Below are 12,631 nucleotides of genomic sequence, written 5' to 3'. Positions count from 1 at the left end.
ACAGAACACTGAACACCAAAACCTCCAGATCTGAACTGTCTAACTGGCTGTATATAATGTGCATGACACCTACTTTATGTATATAAACGTCTTTACCATTCATTTATCTCAGTACTCCATTCACTGCTTCTGTATATTTCTGAAGAATGTTGTGTTACTATTTTGTGTAAGTACATGACAAGCCACTAAACCAGTCAAATCCCTTGTATGTTTAAACATACTTGGCTAAAGATGATTCTGATTAACACTGATATTAATAATGATGTTAATAAAACATAACCATCTTAAAGCAAAATGACTTTACAGTAAAAAAAAAAAAAAAAAAAAAAAAAAAAGTACTTGCAGCCGTTCTGCAGCAGCCATTTTTTCTCCTCTCTGTGAACTTTCGGTTAAAGAGGCCTTAAATGGAGCGTATCAAAGCAGAGTAACTTAGCAGCTGCACAGAACAGTGTACAAGATGATTGTACTACCTGAGGCTACACGATTAAGGCAAATTATAACAGTGCACTATTACTGATCCCCTTCATGGCCCATTGTAACTGTAGAGTAGTATTTGGTTCAGTTCACTTTCAATACATGTACTTCATGATTAAAACCAAGACTAAGTCAAGTTACAACATTCAAGTAGGGAGAAAACTACTTGTATGATGTCATACAAGAGACTAAAGGAACAGTTTGACTTTTGGGGAAAAACGTTGTATTCGCTTTCTTTCACAGAGTGAAAAGAGGCCTTTACACACCAATGCTGGTGTTTTTGTGTGTGATTAATTCACTCGTCAAAACACTTCTTCAAGCTCTTGTTTTTGACATTATTACTTTACACAGAACGCAAATATACAAGTCAAATATGCAATATCTTATTCACACAACAAATAAAAGGCCTCAGCCAATCACAACGCGTAGTCTGCACAGGCAGCTATTTCTCGTGAAGACACATGATTGGTATCCTGCTGTATGTGTTTTGAACTTATTCGGGGTATCTACATTCATCTGTGAGCTCACTTGTTTCACTGCAGACAGGTAGGCTCACTCGTTAAGATGGGCCGAGAAATAAAGCCAATCAATCGATATGTTGATTCATGTATCATGTATTGATCATCATCATGTATTTATAAATACAAACACTACATTTCTTTCTATAGAGTCGACATGCTGTTCAGTAAATGTCTGATGTCAGTCAGCCTGGTGAAGACAGTCTGTCCAGCTGCTGTCCTCTTAGCTCTGCAGGAGCTGCTGCTGCTATCAGACGACTGCTTCTGTGGACAGAGACGCTGAACACAGGTCGGAGATCATCATTATCATCAACATCACTGGATGATGGGTGATCTTGTTGTCATTCTCCTCACTTAACAAGAAGAAACATCTCTGACCTGCATGCACCAACTCTGACCTGCATGCACCATCTCTGGCCTGCATGCACCATCTCTGGCCTGCATGCACCATCTCTGGCCTGCATGCACCATCTCTGGCCTGCATGCACCATCTCTGACCTGCATGCACCATCTCTGGCCTGCATGCACCATCTCTGACCTGCGTGCACCATCTCTGACCTGCGTGCACCATCTCTGACCTGCATGCACCATCTCTGACCTGCATGCACCATCTCTGACCTGCGTGCACCATCTCTGACCTGCATGCACCATCTCTGACCTGCATGCACCATCTCTGACCTGCATGCAGCCCTCTGCAAGTAAACGGCTAGCCTGGCTATGTGAAAAGGCAACAGAATCCACTAACAAACTCCTCTAAAGCTTGCCAGTTAACATGTTATATCCTGTCTTAATCTGTATATAAATACAACTATGAAAACAAGTTGGAGCGTTACAGGGGATTATGAGTCTGACTATTTTTTGTCTGGGTGCAGTGACTTTCTGTTTTCTTGTCTTCACTGTGTGGTTGTAAGACAACCAGCAGAGACTCCCAGAGTGGTACTGATCTTCTCATCTAACTCTCTGCAAGAAAATGAAAAAGTGTATTTCCTAAAATTATTCCTTTAAAAGGCTGTTAATAGAATGTAAGAGGGAAGAAAATGGGCACGGAAAAAGAGACAAAAAGAAATAAAATGGAACAAGAAAACATGAGAGTATGAGTCAAAACATTAAAAAAACATGGATTTATAAAGACAAGGTTTTAAATAGAGTTGTGGAGGAGAGGAGCTGTGCGCAGATGTGAAGCAAATGTCCTCCGGTGGCTACCGTACCTAACAACGCCGAGTGGTTGGACGTCTGGGAGAGCGGTAGGAAGGTCTGACTGCCCTCCAGGAGACTCAAGATGGCCTCTTCATCCACAACGGCCTCCTCTGGAATCTTACCACTGCTCCTCACAGAGTCTGAGGAGAGGAAAAAGAAAGGTTAGCATCTCTGAAACGACACACTGGTCACATCAGGCAGACCTTGATTGAGATAATAAAGATAAAGATGGCGATGTCCGTCCACACACACACACACAGCAGTGCTACGGTTCAGCAGGAGGTCAGTGTATTTGTGTGCCACTGTAGTCCCTGGCAGCTTCTTTGTTCCTGCAGGAGACTTGGCAGAGAGAGCGTCTACAGATTAGACTGATACTAATCACAGTGTCACACTTTTAACCCCAGACACAGTGGGAGTGATAAGAAGAAAGAAAACTAATGCCAGTTTCATCAGTGAGCTCTCCTGCCCACCACACAGTCAGGAGGTAGGCAGCTTCAACAGCCAGTCAACACCAGAATAATTATTACACACCAGTTGAACACGGTAACAACTAGACGATTGCTGCTGCCGTGTTTCTTTTAACTTGTAGCTTATTCTCTGTCCAACATTAATCTGAGGAATCCTGACAAGATTGTTACTGATTTGTTTAAGACAGGTTTAACCGACTCCCTACACCAAACTGTGGACATTACCAGTATTTTGTGGAGACTTGTGACTCTATTCTTGCTGAACTTTGAGTTTAGTAGTAAAAGTAGCTTCTAACATCACCACTGAGGAATTTGTCACCATGGCCCAAGTGCATGATTTGTAGACCTGTAACGATAATTACTTTTATTGGACGATATACTGTCTAAGAAATAATCGCGATAAACAATATTATTGTCATTTGAAGATCATTCTATACCACTGATATAATGATAATATAATAGTATAATAATTATCATTATATTATCATTTGTAAAAACACAGACTACCATTATGTTTGGGGACAGAGTTATTTCCCTTTAATTCTTCTACAGTCTCCACTCAGGACGTACACAGTGAGGAATGGAGGACACTACTTGTTTAGTCAATGTGACATGAATAGCCTCTTAGCTGCTAATGTGAAGTGTGGCAATACTGAGGTCAAAACATGATCAATGTCATGTCCATGTATCATATGATAGGTCCATGTATAGAGATGATGATGCTGATAATTATGTTGTATTATTGTACAATAAGTCAATAATGTAATTATTGTGATGGGCCTAGTGGTTTGTTGGACCAGCAAAAAGACTTCTACAGAACTTTGTTCAAAGTGAGTCTAGAATTGACTCAAAAGGAATTTGAGGATCTTCAAATCTCATGTAAAACTTGGTCCAAGAACTATAATGTTACCAGGAAAGATTTGGACACAGTTTACAAAAGTTTAATCTCAATCTCAGACAAGACACTCTCTGGAGGGTCAGTCACGACGCCACAATATTATTGCAGATGGCATTAATGAATCTGGGAAAGAAAAGGCATCTGAATTAGAACTATTCAGTGAATCCCTTGAAAATTGAGCCTGATTGGACTCATAGGACTGGGGAGTCAATATCATCTTCAGAAAAGCATCAACCCATTGTGGTCAGATTTCTGAGACTGAAGGATAAACTAGCAGTTCTGTTCTGGTTCTGTTCTAGAAGAGATACTTAAATTCTTGTACCTGCAGTGTAGTTATACCAGCTACATACATTGGCTTTATTGCCACACAAAAAGGCTAAACCAGAGCTAACATGTACTTCCTTAAAAACAGAACAGTTCAGGCTGTGTTTTTTCCTACAAGCTCCTGTTACTCAGAGGTTTAATGGTAAAGATTAACAAGTTGGAGAAAGACTCATTTTCAATAAGAGCAGACATATAAAAAGTGAACGAACAAAGTGGATAAATGTAGTTGTTCAGTAGTGGAGAAAAACCAAAGTTTCCCATCATCATTCTATAATAAAGTGAATTACAGGTTATAAACAAAAATGACTTTGAGGAATGTAAGTAAAGCTGAACACAGTCTCAGAATGAACACCACATCCAGCTTGTGTCACATGATGTATCAATGGGTCAAATCTAACTTAACTACACTGGTGGCATCTACACTGGGATGCTGTGATGCAGAATTATAAATCCACCTTTAGTTTGTTAGGTGTAAAAGCCCAAAGAATGAACCAATACCTTTTTGTAAGTGCCCTCAGGAAAATAATTCAATTAACTGCTGCTCATCATTTGGGATTTTGCTCTCTGAACTCTCCAGTGAATTTTTTTTTCTTCAGCATTTCCATTTATACATCCTCGGTGGTTTTCAGCTTTTCCTCACCTGGCTGTGAGTCTCTGTGCGCCTCCACAGTGTTAGCGGGGGTACATGGCACTCCCTCTAGGGTCAAGGGGTCAGAGTGGAGAGTGAGCACACCCAGAATATCCTCTTGTTCCTCCCTGTCACCAACAGATGAAGCTTGTGTCCTGAGTGGAAAATATAAATAATAAAGTTATTTCAGTAAAATGCATACTGGGAACAAACTGCTATTTATTACAACCCAGAAAACACTCACTTTGATTCATTGCCCTAACAGTAACTATGCTGAAACAACCAGTTCAATGTCAGCATAAAATCGAAAAAAAAAAGCAACACTTTTAATCTCATGCATTGCATCTACTGGGGAATGATGGACTCATTCTCCCCATTTTAAATGAATGAGCGTCAGCAGTGCTGTTACCTGAATCCCAAAGCAGAGGACCTTCTGGTATCTGCCCTCATGCAGTCATGTTTTATTAGCATCTCTATACTGTGGGTCTTAATCAGGGTAAGTGCTCTGTTTACTCTGTGTGTGTGTGTGTGTGTGTGTGTGTGTGTGTGTGTGTGTGTGTGTGTGTGTGTGTGTGTGTGTGTGTGTGTGTGTGTGTGTGTGTGTGTGTGTGTGGTTGGCTGCACAAGTGTGGAGAGCATGCAGGGAGTGTCTCCTGTCTAGTCAGTGTGTGTGAGCATATGAGAGTGTGTGCAGCTAAGTGCTGTGTGGCTGTGTGTTGGAGAGGGAATATGAATGGAAAACGGGCAGACAGCCAACTGGGCTTTGTATCACTCCAGATCGCTCCCAGCTATAAGCTGCCTATCACGGCTTCTTTACCCATGCTGCCCTACTGCATCGCCTAGCAACTCTCCACTTAGTGACTCTGAAATATTGAAATTTAGACCAGGCTGGCCACTCGCTGCTCACAAGTGGAACAAATTTCACAGGAATGGTCATAAAAAGAAAAAAAGAATAGTTTTGAGGTTGCAGCTCCAGAACTGATCCAAGCCCTGTCAGGAGAAGAGTTTCATCCAGATCTGATTGAGCAGTAGCAGCTTGAAGATGAAAGCGTCATGCCCAAGAGGTTGCAGGTTTAAATCCCAGTGTGCAGGGGAAAATTGAATATAAAATGTCTGTGAGCTACTGATTCAACCCCCCCTGCTGTTGCTCCGGCTCACGAGCAGCTTTGCTTGCAGGCGTTCAGGTTCAACTTTCACAGGATAAATTCATGCTGAGGAACACATTCTGATGAAACACACTGAAAAAACACTTGGGGGGGGGGGGGGGGGGGGGCAGACTGTCCGAGGTTCACAGGTGAAGCTGCAGAACAAGATGTCTGAGCCCGACAGAAGCCCAGAGGAATAACAGAAATACTGGAGTGGAATCAGTCCAGATAGATGCTAGATGTCCTCTGACAGAATAAAGCAGAAACAGATCAGATGAATTGGAAGTTATAGCCACATGGCCACCCCTTTGATTCACTTTAACAGATGAATGAGCTACATTGCCTTCTGTTAATGATATATACCATCCTGCATGATGAAAACAACGCTGTAAATATACGAAATCAATGTTCTTATTCAACATTTTGCTGCTGCTCCAGTGTCTGAGCTTAGGATAACAGTGAAGTGAGATACTACTTTACTGCGGTCTCATTGTCGTTAGGAGACTAAGTTCTGTCGGGCCGTGTGAGGAAAGGGCTCCAGAGAGTCGGCGTGCACGTGCCACTGTCTGCCTGTCTCTTAATTAGTCTGCCAGCTAACGACTTTAGAGGCGACGAGGGAGGGAGCCTGCCGGGCGTCAGGAGATTACTGCGGCGATTAACACATTTCACTACGAAGCCACGCCCCTTCCACCCCCGCCGCCTTTTACTAACCCGTGCTTCGCTGCGAGAGTTTGAATGTTAGCGCGGAGGGAACAGAAGCAGAGGAAGGAAGAGAGAGAGAGAGAGAGCGAGAGAGAGAGAAAGGGAGGTTGAAAGAAACTTAGGACTTCACTCTTATAGTCTATGTATTTATTTATGTAATTAAAGGGAAACTCCTCAAATTGTACACATCAGCATGTGTTTCCAGATGTTGGGGAGTACTACTACAAATAAAAGAAAAAAAAGAAAAAGAAAAAGTAGTATCAAGCCTATTGTGTCTCCAGAGGGAGCTGTGTGAAACCTGACAAAACGCCCAGAGTGACATCACTTGGGACTGAAGACTACAAGCTTGAAAAAGAAAAAGAAATTGAGGTAACCTGACTTCTAGAGCCTGCTCCTCATCACTGCTGGAGGCTAGCGGCTCCATGCCACATTAGCCACTACTAACATAAAACAACCAAACTGAATCTCCAACCAAACTGTCAGAGGTTGAGATGCACTGTGGGTAATGTAGGCCAGTGGTTCTCAAACTTTTTCAAATCAAGAACCCCTAAACTGACCCAAACTAAAGCTCATTTGATAAGATTTTTGCTTTAAGATGTTTTCTTACAGAAAGTGTATGAAACCCATGATAGATTCTGTCTTTGTGTTATTTTTGGATGGAATTATAGTGAAAATAAATGATTCCCCTTGTTGCTGTGCTCTGGTGCTCCTTCAAGGACCCCACTTTGAGAACCCCTGATGTAGGCGCCAGGTTGTGACGGGGAAGAAGAATGCATGAATTGCTGCATTGACTGACTATCATGGGTCTAACAATGCTTAATCAATTATTCATCATTCACGTGAACATTTCTTTTATCTGCTTTAATCCGTTACCAAAAGTGTTGACTTCAACAAAATAAAATAAATGTTTAAAAAAAGAATATAGGATGAAAAGTAGATGGAAATGAGAGATTTCCAACAAAGCCTGCTGTTGCTGTGGCTAGTGAGACCTTGAGAGCGCCACGGCAACAGTAGCGGCGCATCACAGAGTGAAGGGAAAGCCAACCGAGAGGAAGTGACAGACTGTGTGTGAGTATGAACAGAGGGAGAGGCTGAGACAGCCAAGCAGGCGGTGGGAGAGTTGTGAGCCGTCAGCTCTCTCTCTCTCTCTCTCCCTCTCTCTCTCACTCTCTGTGTGTGTCTGTGTGTGTGTTCCATCACTCAAGACAGGACCCACTCTACACCGAAAGCTTACACTGCTCCCACACTGCACAGAGCCGTTTTCCTCCCTCCTCCTCCTCCTCCTCTGTTCCTGTTTGATATGGTAGGTTAGTGAATAGGAGCCATCTGGATGTGATGCAGAGGCATGCACGGCTGCCGAGCCAACTGTACTTTTATTTATAACAGGAAATACTTTCTGCTGTACATCGTAGGAGTGGGAGTGGGAGGGAGGGGTGTGTAACCTCATTGACATCATTCCACTCTCTCTTTTCACTTCCCCCTTCCCTTTTCCTCCGCATCTACACCCCGCTCATAGGTTTTGTCCCCACCCTCTCCGCCACATCTGTTCTGATTCACTTTCTCCGTCGCTCCTTCCCAAGTCTTCCCGACCTCTGCTCTGGGCCCCTCCCTCTCCCTCTCTGCCCCCAAGAGGGAAGAGGAGGTGGACAAAGACGCTGCCATGGAGCTCGGAGGGAAACAGAGGACATGTAACAGCTTCATTACGGTTCAACACAGAAACCCAAAGATGAGAGAAACTTCAGGATTCATGTGGTCTGAGATTGTGGTAAACTTGTGACTTGGAAGCATCTTGCACACATTTTTCCTCTTCTATAAAATTCCAGCGTCTCTGCCAGCTGGCTCTCCTCCGGGAAACGGGATGATTGTGTGACAATGACTCTCAGTCTGGTGAGCCCCCTGCCCAAGCTGTCCCCGCAGCAAAGCATCAGAGGTAGGGAGCAGAAGATGCCACTTACACGTCAAACTCGTTCTCCTTCAGAATCTCCCTGAATCTCTTCATGAAGACTTTCTCGCTCTCCGTTGAAGTGACAAACCCACGATCTGGAAAACATCAAACAAACTATTTTATGACTGTGTTCATCATTCCTGGAAATGGCCTGTTTCGAAGTTCCCACAGTTCTTCCTGACCTCAAATTCTTAGCTGAAATTAAAACATTTAGGTCAGTATGTATGCTGTTAAATATGCTAGGAGTGGTTGGGTCAGCTTGGTGTCAGTAAAGCTGTATCACTTAACAATGAAGTGGGTGTAATTCTACATGCCAGGATCACTGTTAGAAACCTGGATATTATCATTTCATTTCTCTACACTTTGAGGTTTTTCAGACTTGTGTGCTTGGCTGTGTGCCTCCACATGGGAGACCAAACACATTTCATCATAGCATAGTAGATTACCCCTTAATTATTTATCACCCTGCTTCCATGACAGCTCTGTGTGTGTGTGTGTTTGTGTGTGTGTGTGTGTGTACGTAGGTAGGTGTGCGTATGTGTGCGCATAAGTTTGGCAAGATTGGAGTTCTTGTTTGTGTTTAGGAGACTAATTTGTGTCAACGATCTTAAGAACAGCTTGAAGAATGAAAGGAAACTCAAATGCAAAATAACTCTAAGACAGATGTTCTAGTTGAATAAGGAGCTGAGCATGAAAAAACAATACTGTTAGCCACAAAATAGTTTGTGTTGCCTCAAACTGCTGTCATAACTCTACCATGCTGAGCACAGAGGACGGCGCCGCTCAAATGAGACCGGCCCACTTAAACTTTGCTACAACTGTAGCAACACCAGTCCCATTTCAACACATCCGCTCCTTTTGGTTTTCAATTTAAAGGCTCGTTACAACTTTTGTCTTATTTTTGGAGTTCTGCTCATCATTTCCATCAGTTCTGAAATCCCTGTACTGCTGAGATCTGACATCGCTCCAACAGAGTTCAGCAAGGAAAGAAACAGTAAAGCCGCTTGATGATCAGACAGGCTGTAAACAGGCCAGTTAAGAGGGAACTCCAGTGAAGTGATGTCACTGTAAGACTAAGTTTAAAAATGTAAAATATCTGTGGTTGTGGAGTTAGAAAGAAGTCCGGTTACATTATTATATTTTATTTCAGTGTCTGAATGTTGAGTGTGTAAATATAACCACTGTATAGAACTCTCACATATTATACCATGGAATGAATAAAGTAGAGTCAAGGACATCTACACAATGCAATGCTCCACATTTTAAAGATGTGAAAACTACCATCACATGACTCCACAGCATGATGATGGTTAGTTAGTGTCTGAAATCTTGACTTGCTGCTCACTACTGACTGAACTATGTAGTGTTTATTATACAGGGCCTGTCATGATAACTGCTTCTGTTGGACGATATATTGTTTTTAGAAAAATGATGAAAACAATGATTAAAAACTGTCCATTGTGAATCCAATAACGTTACCGGAGTGTAATGTTACATCCATTAAGGACTTGTTTAAGCCAAATTATTCTAAACATTTTTTAAAAACCCAAAATGAGCATAACTGAAATGTCTGCATCCATTTCTCAAGGTTAGACGATCATTTTATTGTTCGGCTTTGTTTTCCCTTTCATGAAGAAAACTCAGGTCTGTCTCCATTGTTTTATATAGATTTGAACCTGGAGCCAGGATAAACTCACAACATGCAACATGTGATATCTTCTTAAGTAGGAAATAAAAAGCAGTTCTTCGTAGAATAAGCTAAAATGGAAGCAGCAGATTATGGTGAGCCGAGGCCAGAGTTTACTTTTGTTTATGGCGACGTCTCAACACAATCTGGACATTCTGGCCACAACCAATTTCGTACTGCCTTTATTTTGACATGGAGACATTTCAGACTGTTCTAATTGTGTGCATCATAGCCAAGCTAAAAGATTACAGATATACAGCGGATGATTCAGCAGTTTTCTTAAGTAACTATTTATTACAGCACTAATAAATAGTGCTGTAATAAATAAATAACAAATAAATGCTAGTCTAAAAACACTTTTAGACTAGCACATTGTTGCTTTTGCTTTTTTTTTTTTTATATTATGTTTTTGGGCACTATTTGCCTTTATTGTACAGTTAGAGGTGAAGAGGCCGACAGGAAACAAGGTGAGAAAGAAATTGGTATGACATGCAACAAAGTTCCATTGCTGCATTCAAACTATGGATGTTGTGGATATGTGACATGTGCAGCAACCACTTGGGTGCTCTAGTTTTGGTCTTTTTATGGGATTTGTTGAAGGTAACAGAAATAGACTAAAGAAAATACTGCCAGCCCTTTTCTTTAAATAAAAAGCAGCTATGTACTGTAGGTTGCTGGTACCTTTACTGTCTGAAGACAACATGTCTGTCAGCACCAAATCAGTTTTGGCACCAAAAGGACACAAAACACAAAGTAAAAAAAGGATGAATGTGCCACTGTGTTCAGAGCTGTTAATGTGGGAAAAGGGAAAAATGTGTTCAGAGATGACGTGAGCAGTTTCCGCTGAGGATCCCCTCACCTTGTGACTCAGGAGTTTCTATCTGGGAGGCCTGGTTGTTCTCTCTCCTCCTCTGCTTCTCGTCCTCCCAGATGGCCTGCAGGCCGGGGTTCCTGCCAATCTGATCTGGACACAGAGGAGAGTCACAGCACAGCATGTCAGCTAACTATACAATCACACTTTATTACTCTGTATATGAGGAGATATTAACCTACAACAAAAACACACTTTTCAATGATTCCAGAGCTCGAAGCATTAAATACAAAGCAGTACAGTTTTAATACACTGCTATAGAGCAGATGGAAAAATGAGTCAGAACAAATCAACCGCCTGCCCTGGAGTAGCCTCTCCTTTCCTTTCTTCACTCTTAAGACAGATGCTTGGTGCGGTTTATGCTTCTGCGCCCAGTCTGATTTAAATCAGAGGGACACTGCATACTTACAGCCTGGCTGCGAGCGCTGTCTTTAACGCACAAACAAAACATTTAGTAAGAGTCGCTCTGCCGGGGGAACCTGAAGCCCTCATCCTGACAAGGCCATGTTTACTCAACCGCTGCACCAGGGAACTCTACACACTTGTGGCATGAAATACCAGTGATGATCTACCCACTGGAGAATTGTTTGACTTTAATACCCACTGAGAGCACAGCTGGTCTATGATAGACTTTGACTGAAGAGATGAGAAAGACAGAAGATCCTGTACTGGTGGTGTCTTGAAGGATTTTACATTTCCTGCGGTCAAACATTCCGTCTCATCCGAAGCTAGGATTTCAGCTCGTGTAACAAAGGCTGTATTTTGGCATGCCAATTAGAGGATGACTGAAATGATGGGTGCATTCTTTCAAAATCCAAAAATCCAAGTGTTTTTTTTTCACTATGGCAAGAACATGGCTGAAGAACAGAGCTTTCTCCTTCGCTCGCACTCAAACAAATCAAAGATGTATCAGACCTTTCAGGACTATGTAAGAGTTAAATATTAAAAACAGTAACGTAACAATCACAGTCAGCAAATCCTGATATTTAAAGACAATCAGGATGACATTCTGCAGAGAGAAAAGTTACCAAAAAGAAGCAGTATTTGCTAAGCATGACTTCAGGTATTTGGCATCTTGGGCTTTGTTCAGTCCAGTGAAATATCCCTCCTTACTGGATCCCTTCATCTGACCCCTTCTTTGCCAGTACTAACAAACACTTCTCTCCTGAGCTGACTTACTCTCAATCTCCAGGCGGTTGAGGATGTCTACAGCCACAGCATCAACCTCCAGCTCACAGGTGCTCTGCCTCTCCACCTCATCCAGGACAAAGGAGCTACAGACAGACAGGAGAACAGTGAATTCATCAAGAACTGGTCTCAAAAAGGTGTTCATTAAAATAAAACTAATAGCAGTAGTCCTGTTCTCCTACATACTTTTTTGGCTTTTTGTTTATGTGTGGGACACTATTTCATTATATTGGTAATACCTGTAAATAGGTAAGGGAAGTGATTAATGTTGTATAATATAGCCATGTCTAGAAAAAATATGTAATTATTAATTTATATGTTTATATTTCTATTTTTCTCATTATTAATATTAGCTTTTTAAACATGTTTTCAATGTTTTGGGTGCACAAGATATTTGTTAAAGGGGACTTTGTCCTTATTTTCAGTCATATATATATATATATATATATATATATATATATATATATATATATATATATATATATATATATATATAATGTTACAATGTGTATTGAATGTGGCCATCAAATAATGAGGTAAACACATGTAGCAGTAATCCCTGTGAACAAAAAGCACCGGATTCAGAC

General features: G+C 41.6%; 1 protein-coding gene across 2 annotated transcripts in view; it reads right to left on the bottom strand.

The window, feature by feature from the left end:
* Positions 1 to 12,631, bottom strand: part of rev3l (REV3 like, DNA directed polymerase zeta catalytic subunit) — an 83,757-nt gene that overhangs the window by 27,116 nt on the left and 44,010 nt on the right. For both annotated transcript variants that reach the window (XM_062437831.1, XM_062437832.1), the window contains exons 6-10: positions 12,036 to 12,130; positions 10,845 to 10,949; positions 8,309 to 8,393; positions 4,519 to 4,661; positions 2,201 to 2,329 (exon numbers count right to left, since the gene is read on the bottom strand). In XM_062437831.1, coding sequence (XP_062293815.1) covers positions 2,201 to 2,329; positions 4,519 to 4,661; positions 8,309 to 8,393; positions 10,845 to 10,949; positions 12,036 to 12,130 — 557 coding nt within the window. The remainder of the gene's footprint in view (positions 1 to 2,200; positions 2,330 to 4,518; positions 4,662 to 8,308; positions 8,394 to 10,844; positions 10,950 to 12,035; positions 12,131 to 12,631) is intronic.

This window comes from Scomber scombrus, chromosome 17 (genome assembly GCF_963691925.1).
Source record: "Scomber scombrus chromosome 17, fScoSco1.1, whole genome shotgun sequence".
Lineage (NCBI taxonomy): Eukaryota > Metazoa > Chordata > Actinopteri > Scombriformes > Scombridae > Scomber > Scomber scombrus.
Note: the sequence above shows the minus strand (reverse complement) of the source record. Positions and strands in the feature narration are given on the sequence as shown.